This window comes from Temnothorax nylanderi, unplaced genomic scaffold (assembly GCF_030848795.1).
Source record: "Temnothorax nylanderi isolate EJ_2023f unplaced genomic scaffold, tnyl_v1.0 TNYL_tig0052_pilon, whole genome shotgun sequence".
Lineage (NCBI taxonomy): Eukaryota > Metazoa > Arthropoda > Insecta > Hymenoptera > Formicidae > Temnothorax > Temnothorax nylanderi.
In genome coordinates, this window is record NW_027249114.1 from 203062 (window position 1) to 221175 (window position 18114).

At 34.2% G+C, this 18114-nt stretch overlaps 4 protein-coding genes and 2 long non-coding RNA genes across 9 annotated transcripts; 2 read left to right on the top strand and 4 right to left on the bottom strand.

Annotated features, from left to right (window-relative positions):
* Positions 1 to 1610: 1610 nt before the first annotated feature.
* On the bottom strand, positions 1611 to 4698 carry LOC139772720 (odorant receptor 46a-like). Its single transcript, XM_071706606.1, has 5 exons — positions 4337 to 4698; positions 3203 to 3583; positions 2531 to 2735; positions 1903 to 2058; positions 1611 to 1740 (listed from the first exon to the last, which is right to left on the bottom strand). Exons 1-5 carry the CDS (start codon positions 4696 to 4698, stop codon positions 1696 to 1698), a joined length of 1149 nt encoding a protein of 382 aa, XP_071562707.1. The 3' UTR covers positions 1611 to 1695.
* A 1311-nt stretch (positions 4699 to 6009) lies between these two features.
* On the bottom strand, positions 6010 to 9972 carry LOC139772634 (odorant receptor 46a-like). Its single transcript, XM_071706477.1, has 5 exons — positions 8825 to 9972; positions 7826 to 8224; positions 7214 to 7415; positions 6766 to 6921; positions 6010 to 6669 (listed from the first exon to the last, which is right to left on the bottom strand). Exons 1-5 carry the CDS (start codon positions 9184 to 9186, stop codon positions 6613 to 6615), a joined length of 1176 nt encoding a protein of 391 aa, XP_071562578.1. The 5' UTR covers positions 9187 to 9972; the 3' UTR covers positions 6010 to 6612.
* On the top strand, positions 7294 to 11059 carry LOC139772641 (uncharacterized). Its single transcript, XR_011718180.1, has 4 exons — positions 7294 to 7468; positions 7999 to 8132; positions 10538 to 10694; positions 10971 to 11059. It is a non-coding gene; the product is annotated as an uncharacterized lncRNA (long non-coding RNA).
* On the bottom strand, positions 10046 to 12474 carry LOC139772637 (odorant receptor 46a-like). Of its 4 annotated transcripts, none has more exons than XM_071706483.1 (6): positions 12047 to 12474; positions 11328 to 11711; positions 10948 to 11011; positions 10652 to 10807; positions 10487 to 10570; positions 10046 to 10393 (listed from the first exon to the last, which is right to left on the bottom strand). In XM_071706483.1, exons 1-5 carry the CDS (start codon positions 12472 to 12474, stop codon positions 10523 to 10525), a joined length of 1080 nt encoding a protein of 359 aa, XP_071562584.1. In that variant the 3' UTR covers positions 10046 to 10393; positions 10487 to 10522. The 4 variants fall into 4 exon arrangements, with proteins under 4 accessions (XP_071562584.1, XP_071562582.1, XP_071562581.1 ...); XM_071706481.1 differs by having other exon boundaries at positions 10474 to 10570; XM_071706480.1 differs by having other exon boundaries at positions 10046 to 10570.
* LOC139772642 (uncharacterized) lies at positions 12426 to 14075 on the top strand. The gene is made up of 3 exons (XR_011718181.1): positions 12426 to 12508; positions 13529 to 13680; positions 13959 to 14075. It is a non-coding gene; the product is annotated as an uncharacterized lncRNA (long non-coding RNA).
* On the bottom strand, positions 13434 to 18051 carry LOC139772633 (putative odorant receptor 85d). The gene is made up of 5 exons (XM_071706476.1): positions 15004 to 18051; positions 14294 to 14677; positions 13936 to 14137; positions 13638 to 13793; positions 13434 to 13561 (listed from the first exon to the last, which is right to left on the bottom strand). The coding sequence occupies exons 1-5, from the start codon at positions 15459 to 15461 to the stop codon at positions 13514 to 13516; spliced, it is 1248 nt and encodes a 415-aa protein (XP_071562577.1). The 5' UTR covers positions 15462 to 18051; the 3' UTR covers positions 13434 to 13513.
* Between the last annotated feature and the right edge of the window lie 63 nt (positions 18052 to 18114).

Genomic DNA, 18114 nt, shown 5'->3' on the forward strand with positions numbered 1-18114 from the left:
TAAACAATAAATAGTGTGTGAAAATAAAAAAATGGCTTTGCTGGCGCAGCGTTGCGTTATTTGTGAAGATAGTGGTGGTGGTCCAATTGTCTTCTTTTCTGAAGAAACATTGTTGAAGTGTCGAATTTGTGGATTTGCTTTGTGCATTTTCAATAATTTTTTTAGAGATGTTGCCACCAAAATTTTTATTTGGCTTTTTTTGGGTGGTATGTGTTAGCACTATACTTGTTAGTAAAAAAAACCCGACTTTTATAGTATGACTTGAAAATAATTATTTTTAATTATTTATAATTAAGCCTGGCGACTAATTCTTCCGAGCAATTGAACTGGCAATTTATTTGCATGTTCCTGAGTGATCAATTATAATTATTATCAATATCTGATAAAAATTAAGACTTATACTATGACTTAAAAATCCGTTTTTTTCTTACCTGCGTACTTCTAAACCCCCCAGGTACGGCCAGCCAGATGTTCGGATTATCGAAGGAGAGTCGTCCACGCAGGTTAAAACGGAAAATCGTATTTTACAAAATCACTTGGACAAAAGTGTCGTCAGCTCTCCGACTATAAGAAAGATTTTATACGTTTAATGTACAGATCGCGTTCAATGCTATTGCGGGATAAAAACTGGACAACCTTATTTAAACGTAATGCAATATATGATTTGTGAGAATATAACTAGAAAGCAATACATTTATAAGCGTAATGCAATATATTTATAATCACACACCTTATTTCGGAATATCGGTTCCTCAGTATTGTGACTAATAATACAACATAATTATAAAACAAATACACTGATACAATATGTTATTTTATTATCGTAATGGTCAATAAATTTCACTTAAATGTAACCGAGCACGTTTTGCGACAGACTGTGTATAGTTTTACCCTCTTCAGCATTTTGTCAACCCTACTACAATTACCGCCATTAAAAAATCGACATGAAGTCATTTAATCATTTATTATGGAGTGCACGCTCTTTTCCGTTTATGCGAATACTACAATTATATAAGTTTTTCTACTTGCAGTCATCGAGGGAAGTCGTCCTTTATATTCACGCACGTTGTTATATTCCAGTTAAATCAATTATTTGTATATCTCTTGTCCATCGGAACTACGAAGAATATCGTATCTTCCGCATATAGAGACTTTCCCGTTTTATTACATAAAAATACCAGACGATCGTATAAAGAATGTGATGCATAATATACTCAATGTCAGAGCATATTTCTCAAGTTGCTTGTCGACCTACGAGGTATGACGAGTGTACAGGAAAACGACAATGTATTAATTCTATACTCAGTACATCACATGTAGCATATAGCCTGCAAAATTATTCTTTTCTGACTTTAATGCTAGAGCCGAAATTAGTGCTGCTTGTACGTCAAATCAAAACGTGCATGATATTACAGTGTAAAATGTGTACGTGCAATGTTCATCGCGTTAATATTCTTAAAATCAAAATAATAGTAAGGTTGAAATAAATACGCAAACAGAAATTTCCAGATTTAGAAACATGCATTTCATTAAACTATGTAAAATATTTGTATTCAATTTGCGCCATTATTCCTGGACTCGTAATACAGAGGAATATTGAAATAAATATCTAAACAGAAACTTTCGGATTTATTAACTAATTTATGAAAAACTACATAATCATTATGCCCAATTACATGTTTGGTTATTTATACTTTACTGTGTAAGTACATTAAATGCCGAGTATGACGTTTTTAAGATCTGAAAGGAAAATTAGAGAAATAAAATAGAAAGCAGTGCAGTTATAAAAATTTTGACTTGTACGTTTTCCGACATGCACCACAAATGTGCAGTCATTGATATAATTTCGCGTACAAGTATTTACTTTGTTATCAAAATATTGATCACAACAAGACTACTAACCCTGCCGTAAGATTCAAGAGAAAGGGTTATCAAAAAGCTGCTTGTGAACGTTATAGGAATTGTGCTTCGCATCATGATTAACAGCAAGTCCTTTTGTTCGTTAACTGGTAATAATGGCCAGTCCGTGCAATATATAGCGTCTCCTACACTTGTACTCTAACAACACAATATAATTAAATTTATCACTTCGTAATAATACTGACTAATTATCAATATCTTTTAACATTACTAGCATTACATATATTTATATGCGTATATACATATGTGTATAATATATAATATATATGTAGAGGAAAGTCCCCTATTATGAGACAGGATCCTAATATGAGATATGTTAAGCTAAAAGGCCCTATATAGGCCCTATCTGTTGATCCCATCATGAAAAAACCCCGCCATCTCATATTAGGATCCTATCTCATAATAGGGAACTTTCTTCTATATATAAAAATTTTATATACGCATACAGGTCTATTGATTATTTTCAAATCTACTCGTTCTATAAAGCGCTAAATTATCCTTCGAAATCTTGTAAAAAAGTGAGTTATAACAGGTAAAGCACTTGCGAGGTCCCATTTCTTAACTAAGGTACATCATTTTGATATGGATTGTAGACTATATCAATTGTTACCTTAAGAATGACTTCGTTTGCAGACCAACAATAAACGTAGATTTGTACAAACATGACAATGGTATATCCCAAAAAATTCGCTAATGCAAACAGTTCATTAATATACATTGTCAAGTAATAAATGCATGTACATAATACCACTATGCTTTCAAAGAATTGAAAGAAGATCACTTGGTTGTATATAATATTTACCGTTTTAGCGTATCTATAATCGTTTCACGTTAGTTCTGCATATACTGCATATGAGTAAAGCAATTACACTTTCAATATATAATTTTATAACATGATTTGTACAAGTCCAAAAATTGTAAAAAAATGTTAGTATGTATCATTTACTAAAACAAAATCTACTTAATTCTAAGCGAGCATTTAGATCTAATTTTTATTTAATGTCCCACACAATTAATCGCGGAATGTCCGTATAATAAAATCACGCTGAAATGCATGCTCCGTTCTCTTGACAATTGTATATTAGTATTAAATAACGTCAGTTATATGATCTTCTTACTTTCAACACCTTTTCGTCATAAATCTTGAAGATTATGCCGCTATAGACAATAGCGATTCTTAAATACGGAAATTAATTCAAGCATTCAAATACGCAGGCACTCAATCGCGCACACACGTATAAAAAGGCATTTGAATATAAACATGCATATAAACATAACTCACTTGTAAATGATGAGATGATGACGTACGATTTCCGATATCTCCACTTCGTCCTTATTCGACGTCGAAAGTTTACGTCCCAGATCTCTAACTGTTTTATTAATTATTAATTTGTAAAGACGACTCTCGAAAATTTCAAGCTGAGCACACGTTTGCAAAAACAATCCGCAGATTAGAGTATCCATGCCGACATCTATGTAACAGGCGAAAAGTGTAGTTATGATTTGATGAATAGATATAAACCAGAACACCATAGGTATATTGGAATCCCATGGGAGCCATACTCGATTAGGTATATGACCATGCATAACTTTTAATATTGATCCCATAGTGATGCCTGTAATGGCACCCGTCACCATAAGAGCGTATGTTATCGTGAACGTTCTGCAAACATAGAACCGAGATTAATATCCCCTATATTAACTCTGCCATTTTTAATTTATCAACTTTAACATCAGATTAGTTTTCAGCGACCTGAAAAACTTATAAATTTGAATAACATAATAAAAAAATACTTCATCGATCCTTAATAGCTATGTGACGCAATTTTGACGCAATAGACTCTACGTTAATCATCAATATCTTTTTAACCATGAGCGACAAAAAATTCCTTTTAAGGGCTGAAAGTTCTAACAACATACTTAATTTTGATTGCAATTAAACTTTTCCGATACGCCACATATTGTAGTTATTAATATGCCAAAATACACTAAAATAGCCCATTTTTGCAACTTTAACTGCAAATATCTTAAAATTGTGACGTGATAGAGCAATTTGGCAAACGGGATCTGCGTTTTCTGCGTCCAAAAAATTATCAAATGCTGCTGCAAGGTTCGTTCTTGTGTTTTTTTCTTGTTGTACAGTGTAATTAAACAGAATGTTGAAAATTACCGTATCTTCTTATATGTAAAAATGATAATTCGGAAGTATATGATGAACGTAATTTAGCAAGAAATAAACGGTCCGGAATTTGTGTTAAAGGAACAACATTGATCAATACCATACTGATCAAATTCGGGCGATACAGAAATAATATATTCTTAACATATATAATAATATAAATTATTACATAAACATTTTAAGTCAATAATATTAATAGTTTAATATTTGGACGTTTTAATAAACATACGAACTCACCTGATAAACTTATCAAATTTCGTTTGGATAGCTACTTCATCCTCGTTTCGAGGTTTATGTGGTGCTTTCAACAATGATCCCACTACGTTGATGATCGCATTTCGACGTATCACAACGAAAGTCGCTTTACAACAAACGTTAACCATAGACAAGAACAATAGTGTATTAGCGGTAAAATCATCGATATTGTCGACAACAAGTACAATATCCATAAATTGAGTTAACACCATAAAGTATTCCGAAGATATTACACCGTAGGTAAATATATTATACAGCAGCTTAGCACCATTCGATGACCACTCAATAGGTCGCCATATACCACAAAATGTATGTATTAGAAAATTTAAAGAAAGTATTTGCATATTTGTATCTCTTTTTTACAAACAACTTATTGAAGTATTTCACAAAAGTATAGCCTCTTTCTACATGTAAAGTATCTAAAAAAAAGTAGTTTACAGAATTGCAAAAAGTATCTTTTTTTAAATAATTAATTAAATGTTTAGTGTAACGTAATAATGAGAAAAATTATATTTAATACAAAAGGTAAAATAATGTTGTATGAATGGATGATGTGAAGTATTAAATTCCACAACCTGATTTAAATTGTAAACACTGAATACATGATCCGAATGTATCCGATTAAGAAAGATTTTATACGTTTAATGTACAGATCGCGTCCAATGCTATCGCGGGTTAAAAACTGGACAACCTTACTTAAACGGAATGCAATATACGATACGTGAGAATATAACTAGAAAGCAATATTTGTAAGCATTTATAATCACACACCTTATTTCGGAATATCGGTTCCTCAGAATTGTGGCTAACAATGCAACAGAATTATAAAACAAATACACTGATACGATATGTTATTTTATTATCGTAATGGTCAATAAATTTTACTTAATTGTAACCAAGCACGTCTTGCGACAGACTATGTATAGTCTTACCCACTTCAACATCTTGTCACCCTACTATAATTACGGCCATTAAAAAGTCGACATGAAGTAGTGTAATTATTTATTATGGAATGCACGTTTTCCGTTCTTGCGAATACTACAATTGTACAAGTTTTCCTACTTGCAATTATCGAGGGATGTTTTCCTTTTCATTCACCCACGTTGTCATATTCCCGTTGAATAAAATATTTGTATGTCTCCTGTCCATCGGAACTACGAAGAATATCGTACCTTCCGCATACAGTTCTTCGTTTTATTACGTAAAAATACAAGACAAGTGTAGCGATAAGAATGCGATGCATAATATACTCAGTGTCAGAGCATATTTTTCAAGTTGCTTGTATATCTACGAGGTATGACGAGTGTACAGGAAAACTACAATGTTTTAATTCTATACTCAGTAAATCACATGTAGCACATAGCCTGAGAAATTATTCTTTTTTCACTTTAATGCTAGAGCTGAAATTAGTGCTGCTTGTACGTCAAATCAAAACGTGCATGATATTACAGTGTATAATGTCTACGTGCAATGTTCATCGCGTTAATATTCTTAAAATCAAAATAAAAGTAAGGTTGAAATAAATACGCAAACAGAAATTTCCAGGTTTAGAAACATGCATTTCATTACACTATGTAAAATATTTGTATTCAATTTGCGTGCATTGACGCCATTATTCCTGGCTCGTAATACAGAGTGATATTGAAACAAATATCTAAACAGAAACTTTCGGATTTATTAACTAATTTATGAAAAACTACATAATCATTATGCCCAACTATACGTTTGGTTATTTATATTTTACTGTCCCAGCGAGAAATGACCCATCAAATCGACGTCTGTCCACGTCTATAGAGTTCCTTATGGAAATTGGCTTTCGGTGAAATTGGCTGAAACTTCGGAAATAAATAGTTTATGTGATGCTGATCGAAAGTTATAATAGGCAAGATTCACAATAATCGACTCACAATAAGCGCTATATGAGCGTTCAAAAGTCAAAATAAGGGGTTATTTCAGTACTATTGTGGGATTACACTTTCGTCGTCTTTTTTCCAAAATCATGCTCAAAATCTCTTGTACAATAGTATAAACTTGTATGATTTGCCGCTGAGAGGACAATATTTGTTTTCTATAATTATTACCGGTTTTAATTAAAAATATCAGAAACAAATTTAACAATTACATGTTTTATTAAGACGCCGTCTTTACAATTCGGTTAGGAAATATGAGGTGCCGTATGAGATAAACGAGTAGGCAGAAATTTACAGTGACTAGTTTACCGAAACGCTTTACATTATTATCATGTCGAAGCTCATTTTTTATTTGTTATTTCGTTTTTGTAATACATTAAATGTCGAATATGATATTTTTAAGATCTGAAAGAAAAAAAAATCAGATATATTTTAAATGTAGAAAAACTGGGAGCAATTGCTAAGAGTAAACAAAAGAGTACAAATTAATATTATACTAACGCTACTGTAAGATTGGAGAGATAAAGTTATCAAGAAGCTACTGGTAAATTTTATAGGAATTGTGCTGCGTAACATGATCATTAGTAGTTCTTTCCTTTCGTTAACTGATAGTGAAGGCCAGTTCATACAATATATTGTATCTCCCACGCTCATACTCTGCCAGCGTAACATAAATAAAATAATTATCTCATAATAATACTGAATCACTTTATTAAATTTATACACATGTATTTATGCCGCGATAAACGGATAGACATTTTTTAAATTATACAAATATATACTTGTTATTTTGTAATATTCTGTATTTCCCGATTTCAAACTTGCGATAAATATTAAATTACTTTGAAAATTCTTGAAAAATAAAATTATGAAGATATATTTGTGACTTTAAATTACTTTAATTTGCAGAGTATATCGGTTTGGGACTGGATTGCGAATGCAGACTTACCTTAAGTATGACTTCATTTCCGGACCAACAGTAAACATAAATTTGTACAAACATACAAATAGTGTACACTATCAAAGTGGCTGTTTCGGACAGCGTACTATGTGTTGACAGATAATATACACTTGTACATAATATCAATATACTGCCAAAGAATTGGACAAAGAGTACCTGATTGAATATAACATTTACTGTTTTGGCATATCTGCAATGATGTAATAAATTGCAATGTAAATGGGAGCTCTCACATTATTACACGTAAGGTTTTAACTTGCTTAAAAATTTTAAATATTCTAGTGTTTATTATTTATTAAAGTTATAGCAATTACATGTTCTTAAATAAGTACTGAAATATGATTTATTTTTAGCATGAAATAATCCATAAATTACTTAAAAAATGTTCTTTCTTCGAGTTATAAACAATTATTTTTTAATTGAGCTCCAAATAATTACATCATTATATATTGTTCTTTTTACTTTGAACATCTTTTGGTCAGAAACATCAATTATCATTATTATAAATGCGAATCGTAGGTAGAGCAATTAATGCTTGTATCATATTAAAAAATATAAATAACTAGATGTGTAAACATGTACTAAAGAAGTAATTCTAACTTGTAAATCTCGAGGTGATGATATATGTATTTTGATATCATTTCTTCTTTATTTGACGAAGGAGATAAGTATTCCTGATATCTAACTTCAGTTTTCATTAATTTGTTCGTTTTGTTCATCACTAATTTACGAAGACGACTTTCAAAGATTTCAAATTGCGCGCATGTTTGCAGAAACAATCCAAAAACTAGAGTTTCCGTGCCGACGTTTATGATGGTACAGAAAATCACAGTTATAATTTGTTGAATGGATGTAATCCAGAACATCGAAGGTGTATTGTAATCGTATGGTAGCCATACTCGATAAGGTAAGTGACCTTGTATAGCGTTTAGCACAGATCTTATTGTAACGCCACTAACAGAACAAGTCGCCAAAAGTGAATACTTTATCGAGCATGACCTGCAAAAATGTATAATTAAGATTATATTTATTAATATATATAAGCTATTCTCTGTCCTTACGGTAATTGAAATTTATTTATACGAATATATTTTAATTGTATCGACTTAACTGGCCACAATTCAGTACAAAATCACGACGTTTCAGCCCTTGGTTTGGGCCCTTTTCAAGTGTAAACTAAATCATCCGTAAGAATCGTCGTTGAAATCACAAGACATCCGTAATGTATGAAATTATTCCAGAAAGATCATAAAAGATGTCTTGTGTGTCCAAGAATAAGATGTACATAGTCACTTATAAAAATAGCCGAGTGTGACATGTTGTTCATACGGAAGCGATCGACCGATTTGTAATAAATTATATTACAAATTTTTATAAATTTGATTATTATATAGTGAAAAACGTAATGCGATTAAAATAAAAAAGATGTATACAATATTTTAAAACCAAAATATTTTTAAATAAAATATTTGTTAATTTATCGAAATGTTGAAAGACTTAATGGGTCCTTGAAACAAAATTCAGGCTAAACACTTAATAAAATTGTAGACGTTTGAAATAATGAATTACTAAAGAATTTTAATAACGGCAAATGCTCACCTAATAAACTTATCAAATTTTCTTTGTATCGCCACTTCATCCTGGTCTCGAGGTTTACAAGGTGCTGTCAACAATACTTGCACCAACTTGATGATCGCATTCCGACGTATTACAACGGTAGTCGCCTTACAAGTAACAGCAACAATAGTCAGGAACATTAGAGTATTTGTTGCGAAATCGTCGATATTATCAACAATGAAAATGATATCCATGAATTGAGTTATCATCAAAATGTAAAACAAGATTAGTACAATAGAGGTAAACACACTATACAGTAGCTTAGCAATGTTCGATGACCACTCGATCGGCCTCCATATACCACCGACAGTATACAATGAGAAATTTAGAGAAAACATTTGCATACTCGTAACTCTCTCCCTCTCTCTACAATCAGTTTATTGAGATGTCGCACAAGGGTGTTTCTACATGTCGAAAAGAATTTATAAAAGAATGATTAACGAAGTATTGCGAAAAGAACCTTCTATGTTCATTAATTATCTGTTGCAAATAGGTATTCGTGCAGTTTTATGAAAAATTACGTTTATAAAATAAAATGTAGATTTCTGTTAAATATATATGATATAATAAATATTTATAGGCGGTGTTCCATAAGTGGTGTTTGCATCTCACATTTATCACCGAATGTGATTATCTAATTATGACAAATGTTATTTATTTAATACGTAGATCGTTATAATGTTATCACAGGTTAACAATCGGGTGATATTATTTAATAGCTGTATAAAATGTGTGATTGAGAGAGAAAGAGGAAAGTTACAAATATCTATCGCGCACTTTTCGCAGAATATTACTTTTCACATTTTTAGCAACACAACAGAATTAATGGATGTTAACATGGATGTAAGTTTCAATATCGAGACAATTAAATTTCAAGTAATATTGTGTACATTCGTGTTAGAGACTACGTATGAGTTTACTTGTTTCAACTTCGTAGTCTTATGCCATTAGCGACGGTTATTAATGTAGAACCTAAGTTCATTACGATTCACGTAGCGAGTAGCATAATGACGGATGTCGAAGTAACGGATGTGAAATTGTGAAGGTCGTCTTACTTGGAATGATCAGGGGGTGCATTTACCCCTGTGTCTAAACATATTGTCATGTTCCCATCGAATAAAATGTTTATTCACATTCACGGAAGTCATTCGGAAAGTCATGGAAACAGTTGAGTGAATAATAATAGAAGTAAGAGCAATTACATGCAATTATATTTCTCTTGCTTTATTACCTTGATGCTACCAAGCGTTGAGAATACATATGTTATTTTGCTGTAATTACTGTTTGTCTCTTATGAAGCACGAGGAGGGTTGACAGAATGTATACCCTTGTACAGTGTATCTTGTAGACGACTCATAGAAATGGTAAAGATAAATTTTCGAGACTCTAAGCATAACGCGCGTGCGTACGAGCAATTGAATTTATGTGAAAATTTCGCTGCGGCATCTGACTTTGATTTAATTCAATTTCTTATATTCATTATTTTGTAACCTACACATCTTCTGTCTATGTTTACGTTGTACCTACAGTATAAATCATTCGTCATTACACCTAGAAATAACGCGTTAACAATAACACCTAGATAAAATAAATATTAAAATATATTTTGCAATGAGTGATTTATACGTTACATGATATTCGTACAGATAGTGTATTGCGAACGAATAATGGAGCACAGTCTCAAAATTGTTGCAGAACGTTAAATGCGGAGAAAGACGCCTTCAGAAGCTGTAAAATAAAACAAGAGTTTAGTGAAAATAAAGCGCCTGTAAAAAATACCATAGATTGAATTTTAATTTAAAAGCTAACATTGCCGAAAGATTCCAAAGACAATGTCACCAAAAAACTGCTGGTAAGTTTAACGGGTTTTGTACTACGTTTCATAATCATCAATAGATCCTTTTGTTCGCTGACTGTCATTAACACCCAATCCATATGATACACCACTTCGCTCAATCCTGTACTCTACGTAAGTAAAAATTAGAATAAATGATTGGAATAATGAAAGAAACAAAAAAGCATATTTGCGAAGGTCTTGCAGAGTTCTTATTTTGCCATAATAATACTATTTTCCAAATATGTCTCTTTATAGCAGCCATAACTACCTTGAGCATAACTTCATTTCCAGCCCAGCAATAAAAAAAAATCTGCAGAAACAAGCTGAATGCTCTGAAAATGAACATGGTCGCGAGGTTTGTAAGTGTCAAATTAAAAGATAGATCGTACACAACTGAACACAATACCAAAATACTGGTGAAAAATTGAATAAAAATCACTTGGCGATACACATCGTTGATCGTTTCGATAAGTCTGAAAATATTTACACATTATATCACAATCACAAACAACATATTACTTCACAACAGATGGAGAGACACTGTAGAGATACACACGCTGTACATCGTACACGTATACAGCGAACATTATTTAACACATTTAATTTAAAAAATACACATATATGTATATAAATAATTTTATTATCTACCTGATTATGCACAAATGATGAGAAATGTGCTCCGACAATGTGCCTGTTTCACGCGACGCATTATTCAACGAACGTTTCGGAAATATTTCTTCCTTCCTACGCTTTGTCATGTTCTGAAGGCGATACTTGAGAATTTCAAATTGCGCGCATGTTTGTAAGCAAAATCCTAACCATAGGGTTTCCGTCGCGACGTTTACAATCGTACAAACAATTAAAGCTAGAATATTTTGAAGGGACGTAAACCAGAATGAAAGGAACGAGGTGCAATCCCAAGGTACCCACATGTTATAGGGTAACTGACCCTCTAAAATTTCGAGCACTCCTGCAGCCACAGCACCCAGTACCGAGAACGTAAGTAAGAGTATGTAAGATATGGTATACGATCTGCATTAAAAAAATATATATTAGAAACATACGAGTATAATAATCGAAACATGTTATTATCGTACAAGGATGGTACAAGGCTGTTTTGAAATTACACAGATTGACAATCCTGCTCAATAAATGAGGCGAGAGGAATATCAGTCGTTGCACGTGCTTAAATAGCTCTGTTAATATTGGTGAAACGCACAAAACGCACATACTTGAGAAAATTAATTTAGTTTAATTGTGTAATTAAGATTCTCTAGCTTAATTAATTTATTCGTATATAGCTTACCGACTTACTTATTAAGACTGACGTTATTAAAAGTCGCGTCGACAATTATTGATATACCAACCTGATTGAACGGTCAAATTTGATCTGGATATCAGTCTCATCTTCGTTACAGGCTTTACACGGTTTCTCTTGCAGAGTTTCGACTAAATTGATTATCTCGCCGCGATAGATTACAGCAGTAATCGCTTTGGGCAATATACTGATTGCGACGAAGAAAAATAGGGAAGCCGAAGCGAAGTCCTCCACGTTATCGATAACAAAGATGATATACAGCAAGTGAGCCAGCACGAAATACGCCACTAGGTATATCATGAAGAAGGTGTACACGCTGTATAACAACTTGGAGTAATTCGAGGACCATTCGATTGGTCGCCACAAACCGATTATGGTATATAATAAGAAATTGAGAGCGAGTATCTGCATTTCTACACTTGCTATAATTAAAAGTAATAGATTGTTGTATTCATTGAAAAAAATAATCTCTATCATAAATAGTACGTGACATTGCAACACATCCATCACCGTAAGTGTTCTTTCTTTAAAAATGATCAGTTATATTCTTTAAATGTATAAAAGATTATTTTGTAAAAATATTTTTCTAAATTTACTTTCGGTATGTATTTTTCTGCAGCACAATCTTGTGTTTTAACCTTATGATTAACTATTAACTTTCATAGTAAAACGGAGTATAACTACAATTTGTATATGTATCGGTAAAAATAACTAATACACAACAATGCAGTATAAACGCGACAAGGATTCGTAAGACACTATGAATAGGCGCGTTTGCGTCGACTTCGTCATCCCTGTACGACTTAAAATTAATGATTCATTAGTAACTTGGTGCGGCATCTTGTCGATACCTTACTACCGGTATCAGACCTGTAATTATAACGACGTCGTCATTTGAAGAATGTTATCCCTTCCGATAAATTCCAACATATTGTCATGTTCCCATCGAATAAAATGTTTATTCACATTCATGGAAGTCATTCGGAAAGTCATGGAAATAGTTCAGTGAATAATAATAGAAGTAAGAGCAATTACATGCAATTATATTTCTCTTGCTTTATTACCCTGATACTACCAAGCGTTGTTGAGAATACGTATGTTATTTTGCTGTAATTACTGTTTGTCTATTATGAAGCACGAGGAGGGTTGACAAAATGTATACTCTTGTACAGTGTATCTTGTAGACGACTTATAGAAATGGTAAAGATAAATTTTTGAGACTTTAAGCATAACGCGCGTGCGTACGAGCAATTGAATTTATGTGAAAATTTCGCTGCGGCATCTGACTTTGATTTAATTCAATTTCTTATATTTATTATTTCGTAACCTATACATCTTCTATCTATGTTTACGTTGTACCTACAGTATAAATCATTCGTCATTACACCTAGAAATAACGCGTTAACAATAATACCTAAATAAAATAAATATTAAAATATATTTTGCAATGAGTGATTTATTCGTTACATGATATTCGTACAGATAGTGTATTGCGAACGAATAATGGAGCACAGTCTCAAAATTGTTGCAGAACGTTAAATGCGGAGAAAGACGCCTTCAGAAGCTGTAAAGTAAAACAAGAGTTTAGTGAAAGTAAAGCGCCTGTAAAAAATAGATTAAATTTTAATTTAAAAGCTAACATTGCCGTAAGATTCCAGAGACAATGTCACCAAAAAACTGCTGGTAAGTTTAACGGATTTTGTGCTACGTTTCATAATCATCAGTAGATTCTTTTGTTCGCTGACTGTCATTAACATCCAGTCCATATGATACACCACTTCGCTCAATCCAGTACTCTACGTAAGTAAAAATTAGAATAAATGATTGGAATAATGAAAGAAACAAAAAAGCATATTTGCGATGGTCTTGCAGAGTTCTTGTTTTGCCATAATAATACTATTTTCCAAATACATGTCTCTTTATAGCAGCCATAACTACCTTGAGTATAACTTCATTTCCAGCCCAGCAATAAAAAAAAATCTGCACAAACATGCTGAATGTGAAGATGATCATGGTGGCGAGGTCTGTAAGTGTCAAATGAGAAGATAGATAGTACACAACTGAACACAATACCAAAATACTGATGAAAAATTGAATGAAAATCACTTGGCGATACACGTCGTTGATCGTTTCGGCAAGTCTGTAAATATTTACACATTATATCACAATCACAAACAACATATTACTTCACAACAGATGGAGAGATACACTGTACATCGTACACGTATACAGCGAACATTATTTAACACATTTAATTTAAAAAATACACATGTATATAAATAATTTTATTATCTACCTGATTATGCACAAATGATGAGAAATGTGCTCCGACAATGTGCCTGTTTCACGCGACGCATTATTCAACAAACTTTTCGGAAATATTTCTTCCTCCCTACGCTTTGTCATGTTCTGAAGGCGATACTTGAGAATTTCGAATTGCGCGCACGTTTGTAAGCAAAATCCTAACACTATGGTTTCCGTCGCGACGTTTACAATCGTACAAACAATTACAGCTAGAATACTTTGAAGGGACGTAAACCAGAATGAAAGGAACGAGGTGCAATCCCAAGGTACCCACATGTTATAGGGTAACTGACCCTCTAAAACGTCGAGCACTCCTGCCGCCACGCCACCCAGTACCGAGAACGTACACAAGAGTATGTAATATATGGTATACGATCTGCATTAAAAAAATATATATTAGAAACATATAATAATCGAAACATGTTATTATCGTACAAGGATGGTACAAGGCTGTTTTAAAATTACATAGATTGACAATCGCTGCTCAATAAATGAGGCGAGAGAAATATCAGTCGTTGCTTAAATAGCTCTGTTAATATTGGTGAAACGCACAAAACGCGTATATGCTTGAGAAAATTAATTTAGTTTAATTGTGTAATTAAGATTCTCTAGCTTAATTTATTTATTCGTGTGTAGCTTACCGACTTACTTATTAAGACTGACATTGTTAAAAGTCGCGTCGACAATTATTGATATACCAACCTGATTGAACGGTCAAATTTGATCTGGATATCAGTCTCATCTTCGTTACAGGCTTTACACGGTTTCTCTTGCAGAGTTTCGACTAAATTGATTATCTCGCCGCGATAGATTACAGCAGTAATCGCTTTGGACAATAAACTGAGTGAACAGAAGAAAAATGGGGAAGCCGAGGCGAAGTCCTCCACGTTATCGACAATAAAGATAATATACAGCAAGTGAGCCAGCATGAAATACGCCAATAGGTATATCGTGAAGAAGGTGTACACGCTGTATAACAACTTGGAGTAATTCGAGGACCATTCGATTGGTCGCCACAAACCGATTATGGTATATAATAAGAAATTGAGAGCGAGTATCTGCATTTCTACACTTGCTATAATTAAAAGTAATAAATTTTTGTATTCATTGAAAAAAATCATCTCTATCGTAAATAGTACGTGACATTGCAACACATCCATTACCGTAAATGTTCTTTCTTTAAAAATGATCAGTTATATTCTTTAGATGTATAAAAGATTATTTTGTAAAAATATTTTTCTAAACTTACTTTCGCGGTATGTATTTTTCTGCAGATCTTGTGTAAAAACCTTATGATTAACTATTAACTTTCATAGAAAAACGGAGTATAACTACAATTTGTATATGTATCGGTAAAAATAACTAATACACAACAATGCAGTATAAACGCGACAAGCGTAAGACACTATGAATAGGCGCGTTTGCGTCGACTTCGTCATCCCTGTACGACTTGAAATTAATGATTCATTAGTAACTTGGTGCGGCATCTTGTCGATACCTTACTACCGGTATCAGACTTATAATTATAACGACGTCGTCGTTTGAAGAATGTTATCCCCTCCGATAAATTCCAACATGTTGTTATGTTCCCAGAAAATAAAATACACTTTTATGCAAGCGTAAAACTTTCACAAATAACAGCGCCAACGGTGAATACTTGACTGACAGATGATCACTCACATTTTTTTGCAGCATCTTTGCACGCACTTTTCAGAGCAAACTTATACATTTCAATTAGTGCAATATGATATTTATTTCCTGAAAATAACTTGTTTTGTCGCGGAAAAGATTTTTTGAATTTCGAATACAATATAACATCTAATACTGCGTCAGAGACAATAAAAGTTTTACATGTACAATATTATATATATAAAATATATAATCGTATAATAACATATACAATAATATCTTACAGAGGCTAAGACAAAGGAATCATGATTATTATATAGGAGAGAAAGTTGCCAGTTAATTTTCAGCGGCTTATTCTCCGACGTTACATTTCTCCACAGTCATTAAATGCGGTCATTAATAAATCTACATTACGACGTCTGCAAGAACGGACGATATTCACCCTCTCGTCGCAAGTATAATTATATATCTCTATAACACGTGTATCTTGTCGCACACCATCAGTCTAAAAGTAAATGTCTATCCGTCTATATCGACACGTCGCCGTTTTTCTCGCTCGTTGGAAAGTTTATTTCGTCCCGAAATAAATAAATATTCAGTATATAGAGATCTCTCGGTTTTTCGCATGTTCTCTCGGGGCGGTGCTCATTCACAGTTACATTCCAGTTCAGCGAATCTTAAACGTGAATTGTTTGATAATGGTTTCATTACGAGAAGGCCCTTTAAGGGACGAAGCGGAGGAGGCGGTTGATCGTTTCAAGGTAAATCACATCGACCGTGAGCGAAGTCTCTTTCTCAGAAATTCCAAGTTCGGGCACTCCTCTGTCTCCCTCCATTCTCTCTTTCTCTCTTTCTCTCTCTCTCTCTCTCCTCTCCTCTCCTCTCGCCTTTCTCATTTTACTCGCTACGTCGCGTCACCCGCGATGCCTCGGTGACACACTTCTCGCCGAGGCTGCTTTTTTTTTCAATGTGTTTCACCTTCCGCTTGCGAGTTCAACGATCCATCCGAAACCGTGATCCGCGCCTCCGGTAGGCAGGCAGGCAGGCAGGCAAGCAAGCACCGCTAGTAGGACACCGTCCTCAATAGCACGTCGAAAGTACGTGTGGTGGACGTCAGTGATCTTACGAATGCTCTCTATCGACCTGTACACCATCTCTGTGGTGGTGCCCTCGGCGCACAGATAGACAGGCGGCTCATTATATTCGAAAATATAGCGCCTAGAGCTGACGCGAAATCGCCTGTAACAGCGGCTCGTGGATGGGTGGGTGGATGGGTGGATAGGTCGGTCGGTCGGTCGGTCGGTCGGTCGGTCGGTGGGTCGGTTCGTGTGCCAAACATCAAGAACGAAAACCTCTTCACCTCAATTATCACCGCTGCTGGTAGTGGTGACGGCGGTTGGTAGTGGTAAAGGACGGTAGTAGTGGTTCGTAATCGGTAGCCGCGCACGCGAGTTTCATACGTACTCGTCCTCTTTACGTGTAAAGCGCCGTGAGATCGCGAAATTGGTCCGCGATGCGCAAAGAGCGTCGACAATTGCTGGAATTATTGTAATTATTGGAATCTGCATTGTAATTCGCGCGTCCAAGCAAAGAAGCAAGTTGTATTAATGACGCGCGGACAAAAATGATATCCCTTTTAATTAACGCACCTCGCCGATTTTCTTACCAATCTACCGCACGTTTAGGAAGTAATTTCCTCATTATCTGTAAAACATATTATAAATACCCGCTTAAGGTAGTGATAAAGAATTTAACGTAAAGCGTATTTCTCGAGAGGTACAATTGACTTTTTGCCGAGCTACTTTTACGAGGGCCTCTTTATCAATATCTGTCAAAGCTCATTCGCTAACTGGTTCATAGAGAGTCGGACGTTTCTTGCGGCTTTTACGGGGTCACGCGTTTCGCACTTTTGTGCTCATCACGGTCGCCGTGCGAAAACTCGCGCGTTCCCGCGGGAGGGAGAGAAAGAGAGAGAGAGAGAGAGAGAGAGATTTCCAGATATCAACGCTAAATGCATCCCGCACGCTAAATGTGCGCGAAATAACAATTCGCCGCGATACGCTTGACGGCGTTGCTCATTGTGTGCCACACGGTGTGCTGCCGACGGTGTGGTAGTAGCCGAGAGATGAGACAGTAAACGGGCTGTCTCCTAGCTGGGACACATTGTGCCCCAGTGGTTGGTCT

Coding starts and splice junctions, on each gene's coding strand:
- LOC139772634 (XM_071706477.1), bottom strand. CDS start 9,186: ATGCAAATGTTTTCTCTAAATTTCTCATTGTATACTGTCGGTGGTATA. Junction 8,225..8,824: donor AAATTTGATAAGTTTATTAG/GTGAGCATTTGC, acceptor ACATTTTTGCAG/GTCATGCTCGATAAAGTATT. Junction 6,670..6,765: donor CTCTCCAATCTTACAGTAGC/GTTAGTATAATA, acceptor TTTTTCTTTCAG/ATCTTAAAAATATCATATTC.
- LOC139772720 (XM_071706606.1), bottom strand. CDS start 4,698: ATGCAAATACTTTCTTTAAATTTTCTAATACATACATTTTGTGGTATA. Junction 2,736..3,202: donor CATCATCTCATCATTTACAA/GTGAGTTATGTT, acceptor AAACGATTATAG/ATACGCTAAAACGGTAAATA. Junction 2,059..2,530: donor CAAACGAAGTCATTCTTAAG/GTAACAATTGAT, acceptor TTGTGTTGTTAG/AGTACAAGTGTAGGAGACGC.
- LOC139772637 (XM_071706484.1), bottom strand. CDS start 12,474: ATGATAGAGATTATTTTTTTCAATGAATACAACAATCTATTACTTTTA. Junction 10,808..10,947: donor GAAATGAAGTTATGCTCAAG/GTAGTTATGGCT, acceptor TTACTTACGTAG/AGTACAGGATTGAGCGAAGT. Junction 10,571..10,651: donor CTTTGGAATCTTTCGGCAAT/GTTAGCTTTTAA, acceptor TTTATTTTACAG/CTTCTGAAGGCGTCTTTCTC.
- LOC139772633 (XM_071706476.1), bottom strand. CDS start 15,461: ATGGATGTGTTGCAATGTCACGTACTATTTACGATAGAGATGATTTTT. Junction 13,794..13,935: donor GAAATGAAGTTATACTCAAG/GTAGTTATGGCT, acceptor TTACTTACGTAG/AGTACTGGATTGAGCGAAGT. Junction 13,562..13,637: donor CTCTGGAATCTTACGGCAAT/GTTAGCTTTTAA, acceptor TTTACTTTACAG/CTTCTGAAGGCGTCTTTCTC.